The sequence below is a fragment of the Manis javanica genome, chromosome 8 (assembly GCF_040802235.1).
Source record: "Manis javanica isolate MJ-LG chromosome 8, MJ_LKY, whole genome shotgun sequence".
NCBI lineage: Eukaryota > Metazoa > Chordata > Mammalia > Pholidota > Manidae > Manis > Manis javanica.
This window is the reverse complement of record NC_133163.1, coordinates 118,367,460-118,381,029: the sequence shown is the minus strand read 5'-3', so window position 1 is coordinate 118,381,029 and position 13,570 is coordinate 118,367,460. Positions and strand designations below refer to the sequence as shown.

The window sequence follows — 13,570 nt, the reverse complement described above, 5'->3', positions numbered from 1 at the left end:
TCAGTGCAGTGTCCCCTAAAACTCAAGTAAGTTTGCATTTCATTTCAAATTGCAGTGAAAGGAGAGAGGTAGGACTGGAGAAAAACGGTCCAGAAAGAGATAGGAGAAAAGGAAGAGCTTTTCATGATTTTTCAAGAACTGGGGCCCTATGTATTGTACTCTCTCACTCTTTCACATGCCCACTTGCTCGCACTCACGTACTTGCACACACATAATTATGCTTACGTGCACTCGGCCAGTAGCCACTTTCTGGAACCAGGCCGGCAATGTCTGGCGTCCAGTGTGTTACGTGCATAACTTTGAGCATCTCTCTAGTGACAGTAGATCCTTCAGAAGTCAGGTGCCAAGCCTTTGCTTAACCCCGCAGGCTGAGTATCTGGTCTGCAGATTCGTACTCCCAGCTCAGAGATGCTGCCTCTGATGTGCAAACTCGGAAGAGAAGGCTCATGCTAAAGTGCTCTGTTTTGAGCCTCACAACTTAAAAATCACACTGCACTCTGTTAATGAGCTTTTCCTTGGGAGAAAGTAGGAGGAAGGGATGCGTGTAACTGAAAGCACGTCTTTGGGCTGTATTTGCATTCCTTGCTGTGTGTGCCCAGGACCGGGGCTCCAGCGCAGGTAAAGGGCGATTTAATGCAGAGGTAACGCCTAAAGCGTGTTGAGTACCAAGAAAGTGAATTTCTGTCTGTCTTTCTTCCCACGTCCTCCTGCCCCTCCTTGTCTTCCTCCTCCAGTCCAAGGAATCCTCGTCTGTCTTGAGTTGTGACATTTCAGCGGATGACAAATATATTGTAACCGGCTCTGGTGACAAGAAGGCCACGGTTTATGAGGTCATCTACTAAACCAGGACTCTAACAGGGCCGTCAGACTCTGGGGGAAACAGACTCGGCTGTGACAGGGAGACCCCGCAAGGGGCCCCGCGGATGGTGGAGGTCGGACGGTGGACGGCCGCAGGTGCCAGGGCTGAGGGCACCCGCCCCGTCAGGTCGGATTCCTGGGCGTGGATGGCTGTGTCTCACAGACTTGGACAGATCTCTCTCCTCTTCCTTCCCCCTAACCATCCTGGCAGATGCTACAAATAGATTGGAAGGCTGGTTGCTCCAGCCCCTTCAGATACCCTCATGAATCCCTTTCCTCCCCGTTTCTTTTGATTCTTTTCGATCTGTCCCCTGCCCTGGGTCAGGGACACTGGAGTGGACCCCGTGTCTGTGCTGGAGGAGGGGGGTTTCATTCTCCCACTTGTGCAGCGCACAAAATTTGTGAAAAATGTAAATAACAGACTCCTATCTCGGACTGGTCAGTGGGGGAGGAGGCCCCGTCCCCCCTGGCAACGCTAGCCGTGTGTTTCGCCTGCTGTATTTGTAATCCACTCATGGTGGTGGCTTTTTTCTTTTTTTTTTCTTTTAAACAGAAGTTCCCATCTGGGAAGGGGAGGCGGGGAGGGGGAGGGGAAGGGAGCTGCAGCTGGCAACTGGATGGACTGTAAGGGGCCGCCGGAAGAGTGTGCCTCCACGTGGACTTGGAATTGGCCGAGGTATGTCAGGATTTTGCACCACATGGACTGACGGATGGACAGAGCCTGAGATGGTGCCAGCCTGACATGAACAGAAGGTCGCCTTTCTCTGTGGCCGCCATGCTCTGCCTGCCCCTGGCCCTCTCTCGCCTCCCTCCCTCTCTCAGGGGTCCGACCCTTGTTCTCTCTGTCTCTCTCTCTGTCTCTCTCTCTCTCTCTCATGTTCTCCTCCTCCGCCTCAGTCTCTCTTTGGTGCACACTTAGTTACCGCGACGAGAGATGGAAGTTCACAGGAACTCCATCTCCGGCCCTTCTTAATCTTTGGACACAACCTAAAAAGGACAAAAAGTTAGGAGAAAGCATAGCAACTCAGCTCAGGGAGCTACCAGAGAAAAACAGCAACTGATGTGGGTGCTTTTTTTTTTTTTAATTTGAATAAAAAGAATTAGAAGTGATGTCCTTTTACAGAATGCCTTCTCCCCCTTTCCTGCCTACGACTCCCCCCTCTCTCCCTAGATGGGAAAAGATGTGTTTAACCAGCAGGGTTGTGAGTCTGAGGGATTCCCTCCCCTGCGGGAGCCTGGGCAGGGCCTCGAGGCGGCAGGGACTAGGACCCGGGGACGGGGGCTCCGGTCCTAGCACACTCGGTTACTCCTTGCAGCTTTCTCTCCTGACCCCAAACAGGTTACAGGTAAACATCGTCTCCTGCAGGTACCACTTTTTGGTACCCCAAATGTTCTGAGGTTTTAGGATTTGGGTTGTTTTTTCCTTTAGGTCTTTTTTTCTTTCAAACAAAAGCTAAAGGTCATTGTGAGTCCTGGTGGTGGGCTCTCCATGGATGTAGCATATGGGAGATAATTTTTATACTGCATTTTTATGGATATTTTATAATGTGCGATTCTGCCTGGTAAGAAGGCAGCATGGGCTCCAGGGAAAGCTGCACCCCTTGGTGACCTTGGTCACCCCCAGCAGCCTCCCTGACAGAGGCGGCGGGTACGGAGGCTGGCCAGGCGCCCTGTGCCTCCCTGAGGTGGGGTGGGGGCCATTTAGAGTGTTTCTCCGTCTCTGGGTCTCAGATTGTTTGTCTGCCACCTCTTGTTAAGGCTCTGGCCACAAGGGAGGAGGGTGAGGGTAGAAGAAAGTTGATTCCTGAAGAAAAAAGAAAATGAAAAGTCATTGTAATGAGCTGTTTTTATATTTTTAAAAGTTGCTATTTAAAGGTTGGCTTGATTGTTGCGTTTTAATTGCCTCTCCCACTCAGTTTGCCAGTCTTCCCTCAAAAAGAGAGCTGGGGCCACTGTCACCCTCGTGTGCTAGATCCTGGGCAGTTTCCTTTTTCACCTGTAAACATAAGCTCCTCTCATTTCAAAGCACTCCCCGTGTGTTTCCCCACTCCCCAAGCCAACAGTCTGATCTTGCAGAACAGTTAAGGGGCTCTCATGATACCATCCCTGTGCTGTCCCCTGGTCCTGAAAGCACCAAGGAGTGGTGGGGTGGGAACTAGGGGGGTTTCCTCTGGCCAGGTGGGTAGGACGGAGGGGACACCAAATTCCTGTATGGCTGAAAATGCAAGATCTTTAGGCAAAAGAATGAAATGTGATGAACTTCAAGCGAAACTGAAGTGTGTCTGTGAACATGTAGGTCCTGAAAACCTACACCATCTTTTGTAAGCTTTACAAATGTAGATGTGGGGGGACCCCCAATCTCTAGTTCAGAAAGGCGTGCTTTTGAAGGCGTTAGGGGGAGGGATTTGTAGGAGCAGCAGCTAGAACGTGCAGGTCAGTGTCCCCAGGGAGGCAGGGCTGGGTTGGGGTGGTCCCCAGGCTGTTGGACTTTATGCACCCATTACAGAAATCTCTCCCAGAAATGGGGACGAACATGGTTTCCAGCTCCTTATTTTGTCAGTCATAAATTAGCACAAACAGTTGCCTGCTGTCATTTCATATGAGAAAGGGAATTTGCCATTTTAAAAGAGGAGTGATTATTAGAATAAAGCACGGTCTGTATTCTAAGTCTAGAAAGGACAGCTGGACTGTATACACAAAGGGGTCATTTTGTTGGAGAGATGTCCTCTCAGCTTAGAGAGGAGAAGCTTCTGACACTTAGGAAAAATGCTGATCTGAGGCCGCAGTTTGACTTACTCGGTTGCACGAACTTTAGTAAAACATCATCCTTTTAGACCAGTTTTCTCATTTGTCCAGATTATACACTGCAGCGGAAGTCTAGAGGGCCAGATGGCAGGTTTTGGCCAGAAAATTCTGTGTACACCCAGGATGTGCCTGGGGGTTGCCCATCGTTTGCCAAGGTAGGGTTGGAGTCGGGGCTTACAGGCTCCAGCGGGTGGGAGTGGAGCATGGCTGGAAGGGAACGCTCACCTGGGTCTTCTCCTGGGGGTGAAGGCCAATATTACTCCCATTTCTGAGAAGGGCAGGTGATCCCTGGAAGCCTGTTCTACCAAGGTCTCTTGGGCACAGCCCAGAAATGGAGAGATGACCAAGTTTCCATTGTAGCCATAGAGGCCCACAGTTGAGGGTGAGGGCCAAGGGAGGGAGGCCCTCCGTCTGACCTGGGTAAGTGGTGGTGGGGACACGTCCTTCAGCCCCAGCTGCTGGCGCCTTGACCCCTGCCTCTTCTCACTGCACTGTCCTTGTACCAGCTCCCAAGCCTCTGCACGCTGGCGCTCACACTGCATGTTTGCCCCTCTTGTCTGTCCCCCTAGCCCCTCTCAGCGTGTTAGAAGTCCAGAATCTGAGCCCCCACTGCCCTCCTGGGGCCGAATCTACATTTTCAGGATTCCTCTGATGGTTTCCCCTCTTGTAAGCTTGTGAGGTACTCGTCTAGTCTATGGGGAGGTGCCCACTCACAGTGAGCAATCCGACTCCCGTCCCTAATACCCCCAGGCTGCCCATGCCTCTGGCTTCACCCTGGTGGTAGAAGTCTTGATATCATTTTTCTAGCCTTTTTTAAGTCACCCCCTAACCTTTTCTTGCAGAAATCCAGGTTCATACCAGTCACAGCTTTTGTGACATTTGCCTGCATCTCCTCGCTTGTCGGTGTGCCCGCCCAGCTAGACTAGTTTCCCCGGAGAGCAGTGCACAGCACGTTGTTGGTGCAGGGCAGTACTAGTAAATAAATGATGAGTTTTCACTGGTATTTTAAGTTATCCTCCTGTTTCTTACATCAAGCAAGGCATCCAGATGCTAACGACTGAAGTCCAGAGAAGTGAATTGACCTCTTGAGGTCTTTCAGCTCTGTTGTACTGTCTTCAAGCAAAGCCAGACAATGTGGTTTTAAAATGGAGGGGGCATTGCTGTCAGAAGGCAGCTTTCATGGATTTGGTTCACTCTGAATTACCACAAGTGTCCAGGCCACCCCCTCTGCCCTGTCTGAGTCACTGCTCTTTCCCATCGCCCACCCCTAAGTGGTCCTGACCCGAGCATGGGTAGTGATTATCCTGACTTGTAAGGTTCATGGGAAAATACAGAAACACAGAGCTCTGGAAGCTGAAGGTATAAAGGTCCTTACCAAGACTGCTAATGTGATGAACTGGCCATTGACTATTTTGTGATAATGAGGTGTATATTTTTCAAGAACAAAGTGTTTGAAAATGAACATTATTTTTTAATATAAAATATAGCAAACAAACCTGATTGACCTTTTAAAAACTTGAATGGTTATGTACTGTTTGATTTTTTTATGATAATATTCTGGTACCCATGAAGCAGTTTTAAACTATACCAAAGTTGGACCTTTTGGATTTGGAGAGAGATTTATACTGAGCCTCTGATTTTGTAAGTGGGACAATGAAGGCCCAGAGAGGGCAAGTGACTTACCACACGTCACACAGCCTGAGCTGAGATTACAATTTATATCTCCACCTTTCTAAGCCCCTAGCGCACACTCAGGAAGGGAGGGCAGGAAGCTAGGAGGCAGCTGCCCTGTGGGCAGAGCTGGATAATGTTTGGAGGATTAGGATCCAGAGGATGAGGCCTCTTGTCTCTTCTCAACAGTACTGATGACATTTCTTATGGAAACAAGACAGCCAAGAAAAGTCACAGAAACTAGCCTGCTGCCTTGAGAACCTAGAACGTACCCATCTCACCCAGGCTTCTATCCACCCATCCATCACCCACCCACCTTTCTGACCATCCTTCTATCCACCCATCCATCCAATTAACATTTATGTTATGAGACTGATACATGCTAGGTTCTAGGTGCTGGGATGTAAAGATCAAGAAGACAGTGCCTGTCCCCAGCTTTCAGCCAGCTGGGCGAATGGTCACATCAACTGGCAATTTATTACTTTATGAGAAATGTGAAGGCACAAACCAGAAGATACCACAAACATAGCCAAGACATTGACCCCGGCATGGAGAGTCTGAGCAAGGGCAGTTCCTTGAAGGAGTGAACTAAACAGACCTGAAGAATGCAGAGTTGCCATGCCAAGGCGAGGCAGGGAGAGAGGTGTGCTGGGCAGAAGGAACAGCGTGCGCCAAGGCCTGGGGTGCGAGAGGGCAGGGCCCTACCCCGCAACCCTCTCCTCCCCGACTAGCTCTGGCCCCAGGCCAGCTGGCTTCACCGCAGGCCCTTCTGCCTCTTACCGGCTGATCTCCAGGGGCAGGAGCCAGGCTACGATTCAGGCTGAGCAGGCTGGTGAGACCGACAAGGAGGCACTTGGGCAGAGGCCAGAGGCAGGGGGACGGGGAGTTGTAGGGAGTGGGCTGCAATTTGGGGATGGAGAGAATGCTCTAGGGCCCCAAAACAATTGGCCTTGAAGACCTGGGGAACTTGGCACTGGATTATGGGACGTGGTCAGTACCTTCTCTGGGGGAGGCTCCCATTTAAACTCCCCTCTACACTCACAGCTTCATAAACTGCACATTTGTCTACTCCCCCTGCTTGGAGCCACTCACTGGCTTTCTGTATAGCACAGTATCTAAACTCCTTACCTGGGTGTCCCCGGACCCAAGCCCTTGATCTCCAGAGTCACTGTTCACCTCCCCCATTCCACCGTGCACACTGTCACACACACCCCGACACCCTGAAAAGCAAAGCTTTCCGATTTTACACTTGGTTTGTGATTCTCTTTTACCTGGAAATTCCCTGCAAACTTCTGTGAACGTCTGCTTATTCTTTAGGATTCAGCTTCATGTTCTTCCAGGAAGCCTCCCCTGAACCCCTACTCTAGCCTGAGTTGGTGTGTCTGCGTTGTGCTCTCGAAGCATCCTCTGCCAGCTCTGTGTAGCACTTACTAAGCATGGTGCATTGTGACTATTAGTTCAATGATACCATCCTCTCCTAATGTCTGCCTGACCCTCCCACTACAACGCTCTGAGAGCAGGGACTATGTATGTATCTTCAGTACTTAGCATGTAGTAGGCACTCAGGAAACTTGGTTGAATGAATCTGTGTGATGAAGAGAATAGATATTTCTAGAGTAGTTAGTATGTCAGTCAGTGCTTCATAAATATTGTCTAATTTCATACTCTTAACTGTCCTATGAGGTCAGTGCTATTAAACTCATTTTATAGATGAAGGAACTTGAACTTGTCCAAGGTCTCAAGGCTTGTAGTGTTTGGATGACATTGCTACTGGAGGGGAGGATGGGTAGATAGGAGGGTGGATGGGTGGATAGATGGACAGAGGGATGGATGAGCAGGTGGGTGGTGGGTGGACGGATGGTGGACTGGCTACATCTTTAGGACTGGCTCTGAGGCTTGGAAAGAACTGATTGGAGGAGGAGATCAGTAATCATGAAATGAAGAGCGTAAGAGGAAAGGTCAAGAGACAGGAAGGAGGCCTTGCTCCCTGCCCGGCTCAGACCTTCCTCACATCCATTAGGGCAGCTTATCAAGGCCCAGAAAACCCCACAGTGTGCTCATCCTGACCCTGACTCTGACTTCCCCTCCCAGCCAGCCAGGGCGGGGCAGATGGCTCAGAAGTAGGCCCTTGGGACCCCCTGGACTGCCAAGGCCAGAGGAAGGTGCCATGGGGCAGTGGCCTTGTGAAGCTGTGCTGCGCAAGGGTTGTCAATAGGTTACAAGTCTTAAAAAAAAAGCCTGGGCTAGAATTTTCGCTTCTGACAAATGAAACAGCTAATAAGGATCCCCTTTAATCATGTGGACATAGAAACATGTTGGATAAAATTAAACTAAAACAATTTTACTAGCCTACCTTGAAAGAAAGAAAGAGGAATCCTTTAGTGACATAAATAAAAACTTTAAAGGCAGAGTAGGGACCTCGCAAGCTCAGAACAGTACCCAAAACTACATAAAGCAAAAGTTGGCAAAATTACAAGGAGCAGCAGAGGTTTTAATATGCCACCAACAGAAACTGGTAGATAACGCTGAGAGGAATTTATAAGGGTATAGAAATTTGGACAACGTAATTCACAAGCCTGAGACATAGAACCCTACAAGCAACTATTGAAGATCACAAATTCTTTTCCAGTCTTGGAAGACTTTGTTTTACCAATCAAAAGAAGCAGATAAGGTATTTTACAAAATTCAACCCTCATTCATGACTTCTCTCAAAGTACCAGACTAAGAATAAAAGAAAACATCTTTAATCTGACAATGGATCACTAAACCACCACCAATCCAATAACAGATAAAAGTAAAAATTTGATAAGCATTGTTTTAAAGTCAGTGGCAAAACAAAATACTATTATGCTTTTCAACATAGTTCTGGGAGCTCTAGCCAATGTAATAAGACAAAAATGAAAGAAAGTTGTGATTATATGCAGATGATATGACTGGATATATAGAAAACATACAAACAAAACAAAAGTTTAGTCAAATTGCTGAATCCAAGGTCAATATTCTTCAATAGCATTCCTGTTCAACAGGAGTAACCAATTAGAAAATATAAAGAAAAAATGCATTTACAATGGCAACAAAAACTACCTATTCATAAAGCTGAGTAAAGCTACACAAGGCCTTTATGGAGAAAAATTTTAATTGTATTGAAGGAGATACTTAAAAAAAACTATAGATCATAAGCTGTATCATATTCATTGATGAGAAAATTCAATTTCATTTAAAGAGCTGGCATTCCCAGCAGTTTATAATGCAGTGCTAAACAAAATCCAGATAGGATGTTTTCTATGTAATTTGGTTAGCTGATCGAATTTATCTGAAGAATATAGGACCAAGAAAAGCAAGTATAATTTTGGAGAGGAATAGAAAAGGAGGACTGTCTTCCAGATACCAAGACTTACTAGAAAGCTGCAGGCGGCAGGAAGGTGTGTGTTCTTGGTGCAAGTGTAGACAGATCAATGGAGCAGACTGGAGTCTATAAACAGACCCCTGTATCAATGAGAATCTGATTATGACCTAGGTGGCGTTATGTGTCAGTGGAGAGAAGCATTATTCAGCATAAGATTCTAGGACAATAGGACAGAATAGACCTCTACCTCGCACAGTACACATAAGTCAATTCTAGTGGGTTTAAAGTCTTTAAACTTTAAGGATAAAATATTGCAAAGCAAACCTTAGCCTGAGAAGGGAAAGGATTATTGAACAAGACAGCAAAAGCTATAATGAAAGAAAAAGATCAGCCTGACTACATTAAAATTTAAGACACCTGCACAGCAAGAGATGCCGTAAAGTCAAAAAACATGACAAAATACAAGTGCAGTACCTATAACTTACAAAGAAGTATCTGGAATATGGAAGGAAATCTTCCAAATCAGTATATGAGAGCAAATAACCCAGAAAAACAGAGGACAGAGATAGCCGATTCACGGGGGAGGAAGCTTGAATGGCCAGTAAAATGCCCCCATTTCAGTAGTTCTCAGGGAAATGGAAATTTTAAAAAGTGAAACAACAACTCATTTCCATTGGATTGGCAAGCTTTTGAGTTTAATAATATGAAGCTTCCACGGATGGGGAATGACTAGTATTGTCAAACACTGCTTGTGGGAGCATAATTGGGTCACCCACTTTGTAGAGCATTTGGCAATAGTAAAGAAACAGCAATTCAACCCTGTGACCTGGTAATCCTACTTCCAGGCATGCACCCTAGAGAAACTCTTACACAAGTACACAAATATATATATATATATATATACACACAGAGATTTTCATTGTCCCATTGTTTGAAGTAGCAAAAATAACTGGAAATAACCTGCCCATTATTGGGGAAATGGTAAAGAAATATCTAAGCATTTTCGTATAATGAAATTGTATGTAGGCATTAAAATGCATGAGCTAGATCTTCATGTATCAACTTGGATAAATCTCAAAAATACAACATTGTGTGAAAAGAACAAGTTGCAAAAGGAAATATATGATATGGTACTATTTATGTCAAATATAAATCCACACAAAACAATTCTAAATTTGAATATATATATATATATATATATATATATATATATATATATATATTCATCAAAATATAAAAACATGATTGGAAAGAACACCCCACCCTACCCCACCAGGATAGCAGTTGTCTGCGGGGAGGGAAACAAAATGAGGGTCATGTGGGTGCTCAGTTATAACTGCTACATTTTCTCACCTTTAAAAAAATCTAAGAAAATGTGAAAATGTCCACATTTTAAAAATCTGTCTGATGCCTTAGTGGTGTCATATTATTCCCTGTTCTTTTCTACACATTTGAAATATTTCAAAATTAGAGGCTAGATAAATAAAGCCAGAAAAATCAGGATTTTATAAGGAATCACCCCTACCATAGTTTCTGGTGATGAAAAGGGGGAGCTTTGGGCATGGTGGGAGGCAGGGCTGGGTGGGGACACACAAAGCCCCAAGCTGACCATATCGTCTTGGCTGTCTCTGGACCTCTTCAGTCCTTGACCTTCTTTATATCTTGTCTATGGAGCAATGCTTGAAGGCTGGATGAGCAACCCCTGGGTGTTTCATGATTCTAATGCTTTTGTAGGCGTGGAGAAGCAACTATCGCATAACGTGGATTAAATTAGTTCAGCTTTTCATTATGAAACCTGCCAAACAGATACAACGTAGAGAGAACAATATACTGAATCTCCATGTACCTGTCATCCAGCTTCGCAGTTACTGACTCAGGGCTAATCTTGTTTTATCTTCACCGCTCCTATTTCCATCCTGCGACCACCACCACTGGAGTATTATGCAACCAATCCCTGACTTCTCATCATTTAATTAAATATTTTAACATTTCCAAAAGTTAAGATCTATTTTAAAAATATAACCTCAAACACTGTTAGTCCACCTAAAAATTTAACAATAATTTCCAATGTCATCAAATCTCCAGAATTCAAATTTCCTCAATTGTCTCATACATTTTTTTAAGTTGTTTATTTTAATTAAGACTCAAATAAGCAAGTTCCATATGCAGCACCTGTAGTTGCTATGTCTTTTATGTTCCTCCTTCATACCTCACTCCTTCTCTCATCCACCTTGTATCTGAATTCCCTTTCAAAGCAGATTCCAGTCTGAGTGGTTTACATCTAATGGATGATGAAGTTCAAATCCTTCCCTTGTTGTTATCCATTTGCTGCTTGCCTCATTCTCCAACCTGACTGTGAACTTCTTGAGGGCAGAGGTCAAGTGTGCTTACTCTGTATTCCTGGTTCCTAACAGAGAACCTGTCATATGATAGGCGCTTAATAAATAGGATGCCTGAAAGAATGATGCTTTCAATGGAAAAGTCCCTTTCCTTAAGTAGAAAAGGAGAGTGAATAGAACCTGAAAACTGCTCAGAACTTTAAGCCAAACCCATCCGCCCATCCACCCACCTGTTAATTAATTCAGCAGATAGAGACAGAGCATACCCAGTGTTGGAGGCTAGGCACATGGGAAAGAGATGAATGGTCCCTGCCCTGAAGCATTAGCGGGGAAAAGAAGCTCCAAAGCACCAGGACACGCATAAAATACCGTCAGTAATAAATAGTGGCTTGGACAGCATGCTGTGCAGGTCCTGACAAGGGGGATAAAGCAGCTCTCAGAAGGGGAGGTATCCACATAGGCTTTGCAGGAGATCACATTCATCCTGGGTGTTTAGGGATGAACAGGGCTTGTGGGATGAGAGAAGGAAAAGCCTTTGGACCCACTAGTCCCTGAGTTGCCTGCCCTCTGGAGGACACAGCTAGTTTGTCTTGGAGGGCTAAAGATTTTACAGATCTCTTGCTGGGGTGAGGGTCTGCTCCTTAGAGGACCCCTAGCGTCTCCCCTGAGGGTCTGCAGGAGGGCAGCCACAAAGAGAGTGGGTGGAAGGGAAGAAGGAGAGAGCACACAGGCCTGCGTCACTGCAGAATGCAGGGAGGCCACCCCTCTATGCAGAGCGCTGTCTCTGCGGATCACTTCATCTGTCAACGAAAGTAATTTGCATGCAAGCTTGTTTGGGGACACACTCCCTAGTCCCTGGGAAGCCCCAAGCACGAATGTAACGCAAGACTACCAGTTGATTCACCATCACCTTTTTATCAGGGTGGGGCACCCTCCTGTGGCCCTGCTGGCCCCGCTCCAGGAGCCACAGCTGTCAGGCCTCTGAGTCCTGCCCCGAAACAAGCTCAGCTTATCCTTGTGATGCAGCAGCCCCTGGATGCAAGGCGCAGAGAATCGCAGTCATTTGTAAACGATCTAGCGATCCTTGCCCTGGCTTACTAAAACCACCCATCAAGGAGTTACTCAGCAGTTTTTCTTTAACTAAATTCACTTTTTAAGCTTAAACATTAGTATTTAAAAAGGAAATCTACCATTAGCCTAAGTAGGTATCACTCACATTTAAGAAAAGTATCTCATATTAGCAAATACAATGAGAACGAATCTGTCTGCACCTCAGTTCCTTCTGACTCCCTCCTTGTTAAAAAAAGGGAGATGAGGCAGTGTTTGAGGGGTGCCATCAGCTCCCAAATGGAACTTGGTCCTTCACCTGCTCAGAGCGCTCTGCTGAGATCTGGAAAGCGGATGACTCTCCTGCGGGTTGATGGTTTTTGATGCCTCCTCCTCTTACTTAAAAGACCCTCCCCCGTACCACACTTTGGGAAACCAGATCGAGTCTAGCCCCCCATTTACAGATGGCAAAAGAGGCCTGGAGAACACAAGCGACCCGGAATGGAAGGTCCCTGGACGAGGGACTGCTGCCAGCCTTGGTCTGCGGGAGCCCCAGTTCTGCTTGCAGAATGAGCCGATGGAACAATCTGATGCAGCCCAGAGTCGAGATTGAAACTAAAACCCGAGGTTCTCGACTCCGTGTTCTTTGCATGGCAGATTTCCCCACCCTGCCCCCTGCCTCCCACCCCTCTCTGCAGCTTCCTCTTTCAGTTCTTTTTGGGGAATTCCAGGGACTGTGCTTCTTGGGCAGGGTGGTATGGCCCTGCGTGGACCATGCTCTCCTGTGTCTCCAAGTGTCCCCAGCTGGCGGCAGCCCCATCTCTAGGTGGCCTGCCATGTGACACGCGGGAGAGAGAAGGCAGCTGCCCCATCCTCCCTCCTCCTGGCCTGGGCAGTCAGCGTGGGCCATCAGCTCTGCCCCGGTAGCCCGAGGGAGAGCACGCAGTGGGCTTGCCAGGCGCTGACTGAAGGACCTACCTGAAGGCTCCTGTCCCTGCACCTTCCCTCCCTTGTCTCCACTCCGAAGTCACTCATCTCCGTCTGCACGTGTGGGTTTGGTTGCGTGCTCCTCCGAGCCAGTCCTCACGGGCAGCCATTTTGTCAGCTCTTGCTTGGGCCTCCCACCCAGCCACCCACTTCAGCTTCTATCCAGTCACCCCCAAGACTTCAGAGATGCATAAGACACAGCCCTTGCCCACAAGCTGCTGCCAGAGTTGGAGGTGGGGAGAAGACCTGTTTTCCCAGATGACCGCAATATTCCACAGTCAGTGCTTCAGTCAGGGTGCTAGTATGGGGGTGTAGGAGCCCAGAGGAAGGGCACCCACCTAGTCTTCAGGTCCAGATGGCTTCTAGGAGGACAGGATATCTAAACTGGGCTCTGAAGGACAGTGGGACGAAGAAGGAGAGCGGGCAGTGTGTCAGTCTCTGGGCCAGCACATGCAAAGGCCCTGCAGTACAGCTGAGAGAGGAGGCTCAGGGGAGAGTCTGGAGGGATCAGATGGGT

The 13,570-nt window shown here is 47.1% G+C and overlaps 1 protein-coding gene across 16 annotated transcripts in view; it reads left to right on the top strand.

Annotated features, from left to right (window-relative positions):
• TLE3 (TLE family member 3, transcriptional corepressor) overlaps positions 1-2,737 on the top strand; it is a 47,589-nt gene extending 44,852 nt beyond the window's left edge. For all 16 annotated transcript variants that reach the window (XM_037010068.2, XM_037010067.2, XM_073212090.1 and 13 more), the window contains one exon: positions 735-2,737. In XM_037010068.2, coding sequence (XP_036865963.2) covers positions 735-842 — 108 coding nt within the window. In that variant the 3' untranslated portion in view covers positions 843-2,737. The remainder of the gene's footprint in view (positions 1-734) is intronic.
• Positions 2,738-13,570: the final 10,833 nt, after the last annotated feature.